The sequence below is a fragment of the Anser anser genome (genome assembly GCF_964211835.1).
Source record: "Anser anser genome assembly, chromosome: 25".
In the NCBI taxonomy this organism is placed as follows: domain Eukaryota; kingdom Metazoa; phylum Chordata; class Aves; order Anseriformes; family Anatidae; genus Anser; species Anser anser.
In genome coordinates this window covers 5752455-5765774 of record NC_139746.1, presented here as the reverse complement: position 1 = coordinate 5765774, position 13320 = coordinate 5752455, and the positions used below count along the sequence as shown (strand labels likewise).

Genomic DNA, 13320 nt, shown 5'->3' with positions numbered 1-13320 from the left:
GGAACGGGACTTGCAGGGAAACGCCACCTGCTTGTGAGCAAGATCTGACTCACGTGCTGACTAAACTGAGCGCAGCTTGCAATAAATACATTTCCCCTGTAAAGAGACCCATAACCAGATGCACATGCCTGTCCCATGGCACTTGAGGGGACACGTCTCAAGGACACTTCGTGCAGGCGGTGGCTGCTCAGCACTGTGCAGGATCAGCACCTAGAGCCCCAAACCACGTGAGCATGGCAGCGGCACGGCTGTCTGCACAGGGGGTAGAGTGTCACACGAGACCCCGCTTGGGTAGTTGATATAATTATTAACTAAGTAATTATTAATCCACTCACAGCTATCACCTGACAGCAGACAGAGCAGCTGCTGTGGGCTGTGCACACAGTGAGATGGGCCCTGGGGGCTTCCCCGCAGAGGCGGGTCTGGTGTCCCATCGATGGAGACGGTGACACACTGGGCAGTCACTAGAGCCAGTGGCACAGCTGAGTCTGGGAAGGATCCTTCATGGCAGTCCCCAGACTTGAAAAAACCTTGGTAAACAGGAGCTGTGACCGTGGAGACAGAACCACAGAGAAAAATGCTCCCAGACAGTGGGTTTCTGCCTCCTGCCCTGCCCCAACAACGTGCTGCTTTCCCAGGGCACTGCTTTCTTCCTGTCTGGCATGGCAGAAACGTGCTCCATCCCCAGCCTCACAGCCCAGGGCTGAGTCCCGCAGTGCAGGGGGGCGTCAGCCTCGTTGCTTGGACTGCAGCGGGGCTCGCACCCAGCTGAGATCACAGCCCCTTTGTGTGAGGCTCTGCACGCAGTGGGGACCGTCCCTGCCTCCAGCATCTCCCAAACAGAGCTACGAGGGAGGTGGGACCAAGGGTGACCAGGTCCCACAGACAAGAAACAGGAAGGAGTGGGGTGGAAAAATCTCCCTGGCCACACAAATCTGCTCGGTACCCAAGCACGGCTGGTTCACAAAACCAGAGTCCCCCAGTAGGAGCTTTGGGGCCAGAACCGTGCAGGAGGCATTGCCCTGCATCCCCAGTGCTGCTCCTGTAGTATCATGCATGGCTACAAGATGGCAGTAAAAGCCCTGGCAGTAGCAGCAGCTCAGCAGCAGGGCCTGCTCGGGCACCTCACCCTAGGGGAATAAAAAAATACATACATATATATATTCCTGCAGGCCTACCTCAGCCCCTGGTGTCCCAGGGGCCAGGATGGCCAGATCCTCTGTCACTGCCACGACAGCAGCTCCAAGCACCACCTGCACCCCCAGCTCTGGTTTCCAACTGATCGTCACCATCGGTGACCCTCGCCCCTTCTGCTGGGGCAGCTTGGAGCACCGCGGCCAGCAAAGCCTGCAGGGGGCCACAGCTTTGGAGGCCACAGCTTTGGAGGCAGAACCATGTGGGCTCCACACTTGCTCATCCCCACAGAAGGCAGGCAGCAGCATCACTGCCACGACAGGTGAGAGGAAAACAAGTTTCTCAAGAGAATCCTCTTAGGAACTTGATGCTTTTGCCAACTTATTGGGAAAAGGCAGGAATACCCTCTCCCACCTCATGCCCCCCTCCTCCTCGATAGCTGTTGGCAAGTTCACAGCTTTCCAAAAAAAAAAAAAAAGAAAAAAAAAAAAGCATGCACATGACTATAAGACCACAAGCAAGTGACAGTAGGAAGGAGCCTGCTTGCATTCACCTGGCTAAAGAGCAGCCAGGAGCCCGGGTCTATCGGGAACCGCTGTTGTGCCAGGTATACCAGGACCCAAGGAGCTGGGAGTGTGAAGGGTCCAGCCAGATGTTAGTAAAAGGCTTGGTAAGTGCCTGAAGCCAATTAATCAGACCATCAGTATTGCTCACTTACCAGGCTCTCTGGGATCACAGCACCACACCCACAGGCCCCTTTGTGCTGCAGCAGGGGCAGTTACCACCACGGGACCTGCCCACCGCTGCTCGCTGCTCGGAGAGCAGAATTGTAGGGGTAGCAGCAGATTGACGTACTCACGCAATGCCTGCATTCCGCAGCCCAGAACAGCTGCCTAAGGATCACCCCACAGAGCAGCCCCCCAGGACTCATTTACACATTTAAGCATGTAGGTGAGTTGGATCCTAAAGCCAAGCTCTGGGGACATTAGGCTGGTAGCAGAGCACACGCTGGAATGAACGAGGATCATGTGCTTGAGCTTACACTGACTCAACAGCATGAACAATGGGGTGCTTGAAACCTGGTAGAATAACCTCGGAGCCAGCACTCAATCAACCCCAGGGATTCACTGCTATAAGCTTTATAGACGAAGTTCAATGGGATCCAATAGCACTAAACAAGCATATACAGCTGCAAATGTAAGCTAAAAAAACTGAAACATGTTTTAAAGCACAGCCCTCTGGAGACTTACCACTGTAGGTGACAGCTACACTTGCAAGCTCTGGAAAATCTAGCACTGGGTACATCCACATTTTTCCCTTCTGTTCAGTATCACAGATGTTGTCTGGGTGGCTGTGGCCCCCCCACACACACTGCTCAACTCCCTTCTCCTTGTACTTCAACCCCAATGTTTTGCCTGATTTGCAGCCCCCTTCTGGAGGCTGCCTTAGCTTCAGTGACAGTATTTAGCTATGCAAGTGCCACAAGCCTTTCTAGATCACAGCCAATAAGGCAGTGAGTCATCTTGCATGCCAGCACGGGACTCCACCGCTACCACTAACACTGATTTCAGATGCTAAAGTGCATTATTTGGTTCTCAAAGCTGCTTGAACCTCATAGCATGCGTGCACTGTGCTTCTCAGCATTTCACTCTAACCAACTCATACCCTGAATTATCTATCCTATGAAACATTGATATAGCAGGGATTTACATATATTTATATATATATAAAGCGCCTATCACCATATTGATAAACACTCTTTAGAACCACTCTGATGGCAGGGGTAAGAACAGGAGTTGGCCTGTTAGTACCTCAGCACTTCTGTTTCCAACCAATTTAAAAATAAAAAAGCCACAAGACTTTGCTGCCAGCCTGACTGGTGTTTAATACTGCTGCTCCATCATTGATCACAATGACCAGTAGGAACGGATAACCTACTATAGTTCTTTCACTAAAAGCAGGCTCTTCCAGGACTGCAAGTCCTGACAGATCATATCACTTGATTGGAGCTCAAGGCTAAGTAACCCAAGCCTTTCCATACCTGCAACTTTAATGGTTGGGAGAGTTCCAGAGCCAGCTCTTCAGAGTGCAAGTCTTAAACATCTTAAACCAGCGATAAAAAGTAAAATATAAACTTTTATTTAGAATTAAAGCAAATACTTCAGTATCACAAACACAATATTAAACTTCAAGAAATATACTGCTAATTTGGAGGGAGCATTTATTTGCACAACCACAACATGCGCACAAATCCAGAAAAAGATGTGGAGTCTGAAATTTTCAACATCTCACCACCAGAGCAGTTGGTCACAACATCTCATACAAAGTTATATATACTGTAATAGATGTTGACAAAATTTCTACAGAATCATCTTTATAGACAACAAGAAAGCTCTAAAAGGCAAACATTGCAATCTATTCTTCTTCTGATGTCTCTCTCTCAAACGTGTAGGCCATGAAGCAAGCATCTGGTCTCTTGGGGACAAGGGGATGCCCTGGTCTCACAATCTCAAAGCCCAAAAAGCTGAAAGTACGGAGCAATGCAGCTAGAAAAAAAAAAGAAAACATTTCATTCTCTTGGTATCAAATAACAGTTAAAAGTTTCCACCAAAACCAACTTCAAATATTGCATTAACATCTTTAGTGACAGTGCTAACACCTACCTCTATCATCTCTGTTCTTGTGGAAACAAATGAACACATGATCAACTCGAAGCTGTTCTTCAGCAAACTCCAGAAGAACTGCAAAACTACAAAACAAATGCAAGGCATTCAATGCACATGAGCAAGCGCTTCCTTCAGAGGTGGGTAGCAAGGCCCCACGAACCCACCTGCACACATTACAAGCACAAGTAGCAGGCATGGGTTGGAGACCCACACCAACGAGAAATCCCCAAGCCATAGCTATAACTTGAGACACAAATTTAAATCTTAATTACACAAAAAAATGTTTTTTTTGTTGCAGCTAAAGGGAGAACTGCAGTGACGGACTCAGAACCAGAATGGTATTTTCAGTGGATAAAAGCAACCACCGCTACCACGAATGCGATTTGAAATCAGATCTTTGCCCTTGATTTTGCCTGACAGAACAAGCAGATGAAGCTCTCAGATCAGGATCACTTAGTTGTAGTCTCTTACAAGAGAGCATCAAGCACCATGAGCAGACTGAAGAGAACATCAACAGTACAATGCTAGATCTTCAAGACAAATCAAACTCAAGTTGCATTTTATTCTACCCACCTGTCCTTGCTCCCTTCAGGCAGAGCACCACTGGGAATTTCTATATAGAGGTTGTTGTTGTTCAGCACTGCTCTCCAACTAATGTGTTTGGCATCTGTAAGCCTTGACTGGACATTCAGAATTCTTGTCCTGTTATTAGATGTTAGTTCTTCTGTTACATTCAGCCGATTATCCTGTAGCAGTAATACGTGCAACATTACTTCCAGTTCATTTTGGAGAAGATTTAACTCCCATTAAAAGGGCTGGGACAAGAAAAGTTTCCCACCTACCAGAGCAAGTTGCTTAACATTACTCATACTCACCGAGTAAAATAAATTAGCTGAAAGATTGTGATCCCTCTGACTATTCCCTCGCCCACCTGGGATCTTCAGGGGTGGGTGAGGGACATCAGGAGCACCACCGAGGCCCCGGACCCAGGTTACTACAGCAATTGAAGGGAACCCTGGAACTAGAAAAGAATCACAGTTAAAGGTAAACAAGCAGCAGTGTTAGAGCCCTGGGAATTCTAGGTTTTACAGGGATTAGAGGGCACAGTTTTGTAGACTGAGGGAACTCCTCCCACTGCAACCTAGTCAAGTAGCAAGACAAAAGAACATACAGGCCAAGCACGAGAACATCACCTAAAGCCCAGATCTGCAGGCATCAGAAAGCTACTACTGTACTATACTGAATGAAATACTAGCTTGGAGATGAAAATACTCTCAACTTGGTATGAAGTACACTTCTGTATCATGGCAGCTGTATGTTTGACCTGATCTCAAGAAAGGAACCATTTCACTACCACGTATGCAAAATCCCATTTTCTTCCCCACCCTGGAAATCGTTTTTCCCTGTGATATACAGCCTTAATTACATTAGATCTTTGCATCAGCTCTTTTGGCTTGAGGTCAGAAAATTACATTAAATAGCCTCGCAGAGGACACTATCTCAAATGTTATCAGGCAAAGCTCAGAAGCAAGCTCTCGAGTTTCAACTTAAAGACCACATCTGATGATTTGGAAATCTCCAAGTCTTTCTACTGACTGACTTTTGGAGCAATTATACCTTGCTTAGCCACATTCAGTGTTTAAGGTGAAGAATGTTATCTTCAGATATGAAACATTTCTTCTGTGTGTGCTGTTTCATCCCGTCTCTAAGCCTGCTTGGCTGTGAATAAGCCTTCTACTGTAGGAACAGCAATCGCTGTGCCGCCTGGCCCCTCCCTCTGCACCATCCTTCACCCTGCAGGCTCACTCTTGAGTTGCGTCATCTCAGCAGATGCAGCAATCGAGGCCCTTAGGGAAATTTTCACAATCGTCCTGTCTGTGAGTGCCAGCAGCCATTTGCAAATCAGAATAAACATGTACAAAATAATCCACCATTTTGCACAGTTCATACGAGTTTAATTTTTAATGAGCTTGGAATCTGTGATGAATAATCCGAATTAGAAAGGCAATGAATAGCCATATAGGTCAAATATTAAATGCCAGAAGGCATTAGTAAGCACAGCGGCTATGAAGCTATTAAACTAAAAATTATAATGTGCTCAATCTCAATTAAATGTGTTCAATCCATTATTTTAGACTCTCTGAAATGATTTTAATACTAGCATTACTTATTTTATTTCAGAATGATTGCAGATCTACGTATTCCTAATTAGCCTTACAAATAAGCCTTTGAACACCTTGTTCAGAACTGTGCAGTAGTAATCCTTTATGATTTCACCTTTCACCCAATAAAAAGCACTATATAATGAAGGCTGTCTACAGTTTATAACTGAGAATATATTTTCGTGATGTTTGGGTAATCTTACTCCTCTTGAAAAAAAAAATCACCTCTCTTTAACCTGCAGTTAAGCATAAAAACAGCGTTCTGTAGCATTCTAGGGCTGGTCTCACAATGCACACACCAGGTCTGTTCTTCACTCTCTTTATGCAGGGCAGACCCACGTCCTAAGCTTCCATCACTGCAGCCCCGTCACCCCGATCCAGATCTCTTCTCCCCAGCATCTGTTAGGATTGTTTAATCCTTCCGTTGGCTTTTAAATTGAGAGCTCCCGTAACAGCCTTACGTTCTGCTTTAGGCTCAGCACCTCGATTACTTCTCCAGAATATCTGCGCTTACGTAAGGGGCTAACAGCTTCCAGCCCTTTCCCCTCTCTGCCTAATCCTGCCTTTTCTCCCCCTGGGGGCCGTGCCTTTTGTCTTCAGGAGCCTTTTCCCCCCGTTACCCCGCCGGGGAGGGGGGGGTACGGCGGATCAGCCCCCCGAGGGGCCGGGGGTGCCCTGCCCCAGCCTTCCCCCCTCGGCTGAGCCCAGCGCGGGGCCGGGGCCTGCCGCTAACGTGGCACCGCGAGGGGGCTCGGGGGGCGCCTGCCCGGGCCCGGCTGTGTGTGCGGGGGGGGCTCGGACGTGTCCCCTGGCACGGCTAGGAGCGTAACCGACCTTACGGCGCTGCCTTAGACGTTTGAAAATTAAGAAACAATAATAATTTTTTTTGTATTTTTTCCCCTCCCCCCCTCCCCCCCCTTCTTTTACGGGGGAGGAGGCCAGGCCGCAGGGCCCGCCCCCACCACGGAGGAGCCCTGCCCCCGGTCCAGGGGGGAGGGGGAGGAGGAGGAGGAGGAGGAGGAGGAAGAAAACCAGAGCCGGCGGGGGGGGAGGGGGGGGAAGTGGAGGCAGCGGCGAACGCCCTGCGGTGCAAAGGCTGAGCGAGGCCCCAGCCCCTCACCTGCTCTGTCCGGTACTGAGGCTCAGCACGGCGGGCATGATGGTGCTTTTATTCCCCTCTTTCTCTCTAGCGAAGCAGTGACTGTTGAGTATCCGCTGCAGGGAGGATTTCACCATCCGGCCGCTCTGGTCCGAACCCCGAAACCCTCCGCTGCCTCCCGCCGGCCGCTCTCCAGGCGCTGCTACACAAAATGGCACCCCGGCCGCAGTGGGTCCTTATATACCCTCTGTGCGGCCACGCCCCCCATGTGGTACCGCCCCCCGAAGCAGACCACGCCCTCGAACAGGAGAGAGCTCCCGTGCGGGAACGGGCTCCCGTGCGGGCTCCCCAACTGTCACTTAGAAAGCCTCGCTTCCCATTGGCTGAAGGGAGAGCGGGGGCGGAACATCGAGCTCTTTCCCTATTGGCCGACAGCGCGAGGAGTTCGGCGCTGGTTGGAAAGGCGACGAGACTGGGAGTCACGGAGAGCTCCGATTGGCTGCGCCTCCGCGGGTGGGCGGGATCTGGCGGGGCGGGGCGGGGCTGGGCTGGGAGGCTTCGGTACGGTGTCGCAACCCTCGCTGATCGCAGGGACGCCGGTTCGAGCCCCGCGTCCGGCGCCTCCGCCTGGCTGAGGTAAACTGCGGGGAAAGGGAGGGGCCGGGCCGCGCCTGGCGCATGCGCGGCGGGGGGGGAGGGGAGAGGCGGCGCCCCTGAGGGTGCCCTCAGCGGCCTGTAGGCGTGGGGCCCCAATAGGTCCTCCAAGGGGATGGCTCCTGTGGCTTCAGGCTTGCCCTGCATGGGCATCATAGAATTAATAGAATGATTAGGGTTGGAAAAGACCTCCAAGATGAAAATTCCCCTCCCACCACTATCGCCAACTGAACCGCGTCCCCAAGCACCACATCCAACTTCTCCTTAAACACCCCCAGGGACGGTGACTCCACCACCTCCCTGGGCAACCCGTCCCAACACCTGACTGCTTTTTTTGAGAAGTAACGCCTCCTAATTTCCAACCTCAACCTCCCCTGGTGCAACTTGAGGCCATTCTCTGTAGTCCTATAAGCTGGATGCTGAGAGAAACGTCAAAAAAAAAATTAACCAGTCACCCAAGTACAGGGCAGGGAGTCCCAGGAGGAATAGGCCGGGAGTGTGACCTCTTTTTGGTGCGCCCATCCTTGGTTGATGCTAGAATCGCAACGTCGCGTTTACCTTCAGTTTGTGTTTTATTCTGGCCACTGTGCGGTGTATAATTTTCAAGTTGTCTGGGTAGTGACTCTTAGTAACCTGAACAGAAAAAAGCCTCGTGCTGTACCTTCAATGAGGAAGCAAATAAAGGCTGGTTATTTACATAGCAGACGCTAACCTGCTCCCCGAGCCCCGTGACGAACCGTAAAGCTCCCCTGATAACTTGCACGGCGCTTCTGATCTCCTGCAAGCGCTTTGGGAACCCGAGGCTTCGAGGCACAGCTGGGTCTTTGCACCCCACTGCGAGAGCAAGGTCTGAAGGAAAGGCTGAGTGTTTCAGACAGCCCAGATCTCTTCTGGACAATACAGGTGTAAACGCCTTCTTAAATTGAAAAGAAAGCAGCAGTCAAATGTGTACGAAAAGTAAATACATGAAAATTCCCTGGTCCAGTCTTTGACTCAGTCCGTTCTGAACATTTCAGCCTATTGCTTACTAGGTGATACCAGCCCCTTTCTAAAAACCAAGCCAGAAGCACATCGTGCAAGTCAGGACACATCCTAAGTGGTGGATGTTACTGTCCTACATTGAAAGAAAGCTAAAATAAAGGTTTACATGATGCTGAATTGAGTTTGTGGGCAGGTATGCCTTGTAAATGAAGTGGAAAAAAAGATTTTTATAGAGCCAAAGAAAACTACTAAAGATACATTGTAATGATTTTTTTTAAAAAATCATGGTTTTGTATAAAAATGTAGATGTCTGTATTCTTTTTTATTTGTTCAACCCGGGCTACAACAAGCCTGTTTATTGCCTTCAGGTACTGTAGCTGCATCTGAGTATACATATATAATATTTTTATTGTGTTGTTTATATTTATTTGCTTTAAAATGTTCCCATCCAGGAGCTCTGAGCACATGGATAAACCATTGATTGGTTCCACTTTGAACGAGAATAAGTGTCTAAATCCCCACCCTCCTTCTGTGTCCTGAAACTGCTCTGATTGACTGTGATGGAACAAAGTGTATTGCCAAACGAAAACATTGTCTGTTCTCCTGCAGCTTAGATGACAAGCCTAGCCTGGCCAGCAGCCAGTGACTAGTCTGGGAGTCACGGTAAGTAAGAGGTACAAGAGAAAAAGCCTTTTCCTGCTGCAGGTGTCTGCACTTAGCTCCCAGAACACAAAATAAATGCGATGTTGGTGCTTTCATCGTACTCTCTACGTGTGGCTGTTGATTTATGGATGGGAAGCTGATTGCCATTTAATGCATTACCCAGAGACCAACTTGAAACAATAGGATAGCTGCAACTCAGGAATATTTGGACCAAATGAAGCACATCAGAGAAGATTTGGCAATTCATGTTTTGTGTGTTGTTTTAGAAAGGTTTTCCGGGGGGGGAAGGGGGAAGATATATTTGTTGATGGAAGGACTGCCTTAGCATTTTGGTTTAGGTTTCATTATTTCTAATAATGACATTTATTATTTATGTGGTAATCTGGCTGTAATTCCTGATAATGTCACTGTGTCAAAGGACATCATCTTTGCAGCTGCTTTCCTCTTTACTGTGGCACTGGAAACAGCTTTGCTCATTGGATACCTGTCATCTCAGTGGGCCATCACTCCATTTTACACTTGAGTGACCTGGATAACACTGTGGTGTTCTGTAGTCTGCAAAAAGCCCAATCAACCTGTTTTCTTTTTGTGCATTAAATATTGTGTGGGATTAGTTCCAGCTGCAGTTTTGCTGAGATAGCCAGCCTCTTCCAGTTTAGCAATGACAATGATTCATAAATCCTCACAGAGAAGACTCTGACTCAGACTGTCAGGATTAACAGCTGAGGCACTTTGAGATGTTGCCATCTCCAGCTGTTTTTTACCACTGTTTTGCCATGATTATCCTACCATAGCAGAGTATGCAGAAGTAACTGTGTGTCTGTGTCCCAATTGCTCCAGCTGCATTTTGTTTGGCATCTTTGGCCAACACTCAATCCCTGGTGTTATCTAATAACTGGGCAGTGAACCCTAACAGCTGACATGTGGCCTTCCATTCATATACACCCACATCTGCTATGGCACAGTAGCTTTCAACACAGAGGCAAGAGGGACAATTGCAAGTAGACATTCTCGTCCATCAAAGTCCTGAGGCTCTAGTTCATCCCAAGTCCTGTGCTGGTGTCCACAAACACGCTATCAAAGACCTGCTCATTCCACTTGCCCCCAACTACCATGTCTCCAGGACACATTTCAAAGGACCAGCATAGTCCCCAGAGCTGACGAGCAGCAGAGAGCCTGTGCCAGTAAGCTTCCAGCAGCTCTCTCCTGAACTGCTTACTGAACTCCTCAGAGGAGAGCGTGCAGCGAGTCCCAGAAGTTCTCTGTCTTACACAAACAGGTCATAGTAATTAGGCTGTATAATATCAGCTGGGAAAATATCTTGTGCAATTTGAGTTACTAAATAACCAGACCTGTTAACGGAGAAAGTACAGAAGAAGCAACACAGCCGAACTCCAGACTAGGAACCTAAGTTTGAATAGTTTCAGGTTGAGGAAAACAAGAGAGTTTTATTTTCCAGAACTTCATTTGCTTTTCTTTTTACCTCGTTTCAGCATGTCTATCTGTCTCTTTTAACAAGAGACATCCCAAACATTAATCAGAATCACCAGTTAATGATTTTTGTCAAGTTTTTATAGTTTTTACTTTCTGAAGGGTGTTAGACTAGAAGCAGAGTTTATGACAGCACAGGAGTAAGTAAAATCAAGGTCAAGGTTGGTAGCTGATGTAAATAGATGCTCAAGGAAGAAATGGACAAGACCAGTAATGGAATGTCTTTCCTCTTCATTGTCTGCTTTCAGGTTTGCAGGAGTTTGTGATGAGATGACACAGAACTAGTGCTTAGGAAGATGTGCAGGATCCAAAACACTCTTAAGACTTGACTATCCTGAAATCCTGCAAGTTGATACTGTAGCTGTATCACTTCTTTTATTTAGAAAATGAAAGATAAGCTGTTCTGCTGTTTAGGTGATTAAAACAAGACTAAATAACACAACTGCAACCATTAGTGTTTCTGTGTTTTTTTCTGCCACTGAGGATGCTACTGGGGAGTGGGCTGCCCAGGCTGCACTGCAGCAGTGCCCACTCGCATGTGCTAGAGCAGCGACAAAGCTTCAGTGAAGATGAGTGGAAAAGATTGGTAATGAACACGTAGCAGAAAGCCCAGTATATTTCCTGCTTAGCTGCATCGTGCTGTCATAGCTCTTCTTGGATGTGGAAAGAGGAGATGTTTATGACATTTAGCAGCATCATGGGAATTAATCTGCCTCTGATTTGCTGACTAGGCAAGTACAACAGAAAGAAAAACACAAGCTCTCTTTTAAAGTATGGACAGTCCTTACATAGCATTGCACACTTAGTATCTCCATAAAAGTAGTACAAACTATTTCAATAAATCAAGTAACCCAGACTATAAAATCAAGTTGTTCTGCTTGCCTATTCTCTTTCTTTCCATTCCAGGAAGACACTCATTGTTCTAACAGTTTTAAGAGTTATCTAGAGATGCAGCCAAGCACCAAAACAGAACAAAATATGACACAGAGATGTCTGTCATGAGGTGTTTTCACATAAGTGATTGTGATGACTTCTCCACCCTGTAATTTAGCTGCTTCTTGTCCCAGGATAATTTAAATGTTCAGTTTGGTCAGTTCTGTGTGGAGACAAAGCTCAGCACAAGTTTATGAGGTCTTTATCAAAACACTGGACAGTGTTATTTCTAAACTTTGTAAGACCTAAATCTTCTAAAGTGGGGCTCCTAGGTCTATCTGTCTCCTTTCTTCAAACTCCGGATTCATTGTCTTACAGGTAATAGTTAACTGTCAGTTACCTAATTTTAAATGCTCCCCCACTAACAACGCTCTTTGGTGAGTTAGAATCTATTCTGATCTTTGTGGGTCATGTAATTAGAACACTTTTTGTAGCTGGCAAACTCTCCTCATTTTCACTGACTTCCCTGAAAGAACGGTGTGATTTGAAGGTCAGGTTTTCTGCAGACCCCCTTGTGCTGGAAGGAAAATCTGCGTGCCACTGCAAAGTAAGGCTGGAATTCTTCAGTGTTTACCAGCACAGGGAAGAATTTATTTTCCAAGATCCTTGTGAGATATTAAACAAGAAGAAAGCAGTCGCTAGTACGTTGGGCCAACAAATGTCTGTGCTTCTTACCAAAGAAACTTTGGAACTCTGCTTTCTCACTTAAAAACAGCTGGTATGAAGAGGACTATATATTGAATGCAGATGAGGTAACAGATGCTTAAAATGCTTTAAAATTTCAGTATTGCTTTTAGGGGTGTAAACCAACGTAGTGCTGGTCACTAATAAGTGCCAAGTTGTCTTCTCTAAGTTTGCAGGAGCAGGCTTTTGAGGCGCTGCAGTTTGGTTTCCTTATAAAAATGATGCGGGGGTGAGAGGAGCAGCTTGAAGTGAGAACAGGAAACGTGGGCAGCGCCAGCCAGCAGCCGGAGACACAGGAGACCGTCAGGGGACGGCACCCTAACATTGTCGGGGAAAGAAGTGTGCGCCTGAGCAATTTGTCATTACGGTTCTGTAATTTCAGAAAAAGTGCTTGATTTTTCTATTGATTTTTCTCCGGGTGCTGCTGCCAATTATGAGCAAACAGTCATGAGGAATTCAGAGGTAGTTGCAAAACAATGAAGCGTAAGCCATTGCAACATCCTCCCTTCCACGATCCATTTTCTGTTTCACTTACTTCGGGCCAGATGTAGCTCCCAGGGGTTGCCCTCTCCGTTCCTGTGTTAAATGAGTGGTGACAAGGTTCAGATTCCTGCAAAGTGTGCAGACCTACAGAGGGGAGTTTAATTTGGGGTCCGGATCGAGCTCTTTCAATCCTGCTAGCAGGGACAGAATAGGGGGGCACAGCACCTCGCAGAGCTGGTCCTGAGAAAACAAGCCCCTGTCCGATCATACGCAATCTGTGTTTTGGTGTGCAGAGGCTTTGTGGAATTCTTCCACAAGCGTTTTCTTTCTCTGCTGACCCCCTTGCCAAGCTGTTTGCTGGAGCCTTTGT

The 13320-nt window shown here is 47.3% G+C and overlaps 2 protein-coding genes across 6 annotated transcripts in view; one reads left to right on the top strand and one right to left on the bottom strand.

The window, feature by feature from the left end:
• Positions 1–3250: 3250 nt before the first annotated feature.
• OAZ1 (ornithine decarboxylase antizyme 1) lies at positions 3251–7280 on the bottom strand. Its single transcript, XM_083810605.1, is given in 6 exon segments — positions 3251–3680; positions 3798–3883; positions 4374–4546; positions 4676–4762; positions 4764–4821; positions 7083–7280. Coding segments are annotated over 6 exon segments (651 nt in total). The 5' UTR covers positions 7199–7280; the 3' UTR covers positions 3251–3549.
• A 143-nt stretch (positions 7281–7423) lies between these two features.
• Positions 7424–13320, top strand: part of JSRP1 (junctional sarcoplasmic reticulum protein 1) — a 29371-nt gene continuing 23474 nt past the window's right edge. For 2 of the 5 annotated variants that reach the window (XM_083810597.1, XM_083810595.1), the window contains exons 1-3: positions 7424–7697; positions 9149–9359; positions 11099–12101. The gene's annotated coding sequence lies outside the window, so the exon portion shown is untranslated. Of the gene's footprint in view, positions 7698–7735; positions 8890–9148; positions 9360–11098; positions 12102–12132; positions 12536–13320 lie in introns of those variants that run through there. The other 3 variants (XM_083810599.1, XM_083810598.1, XM_083810596.1) reach the window with 2 other exon arrangements.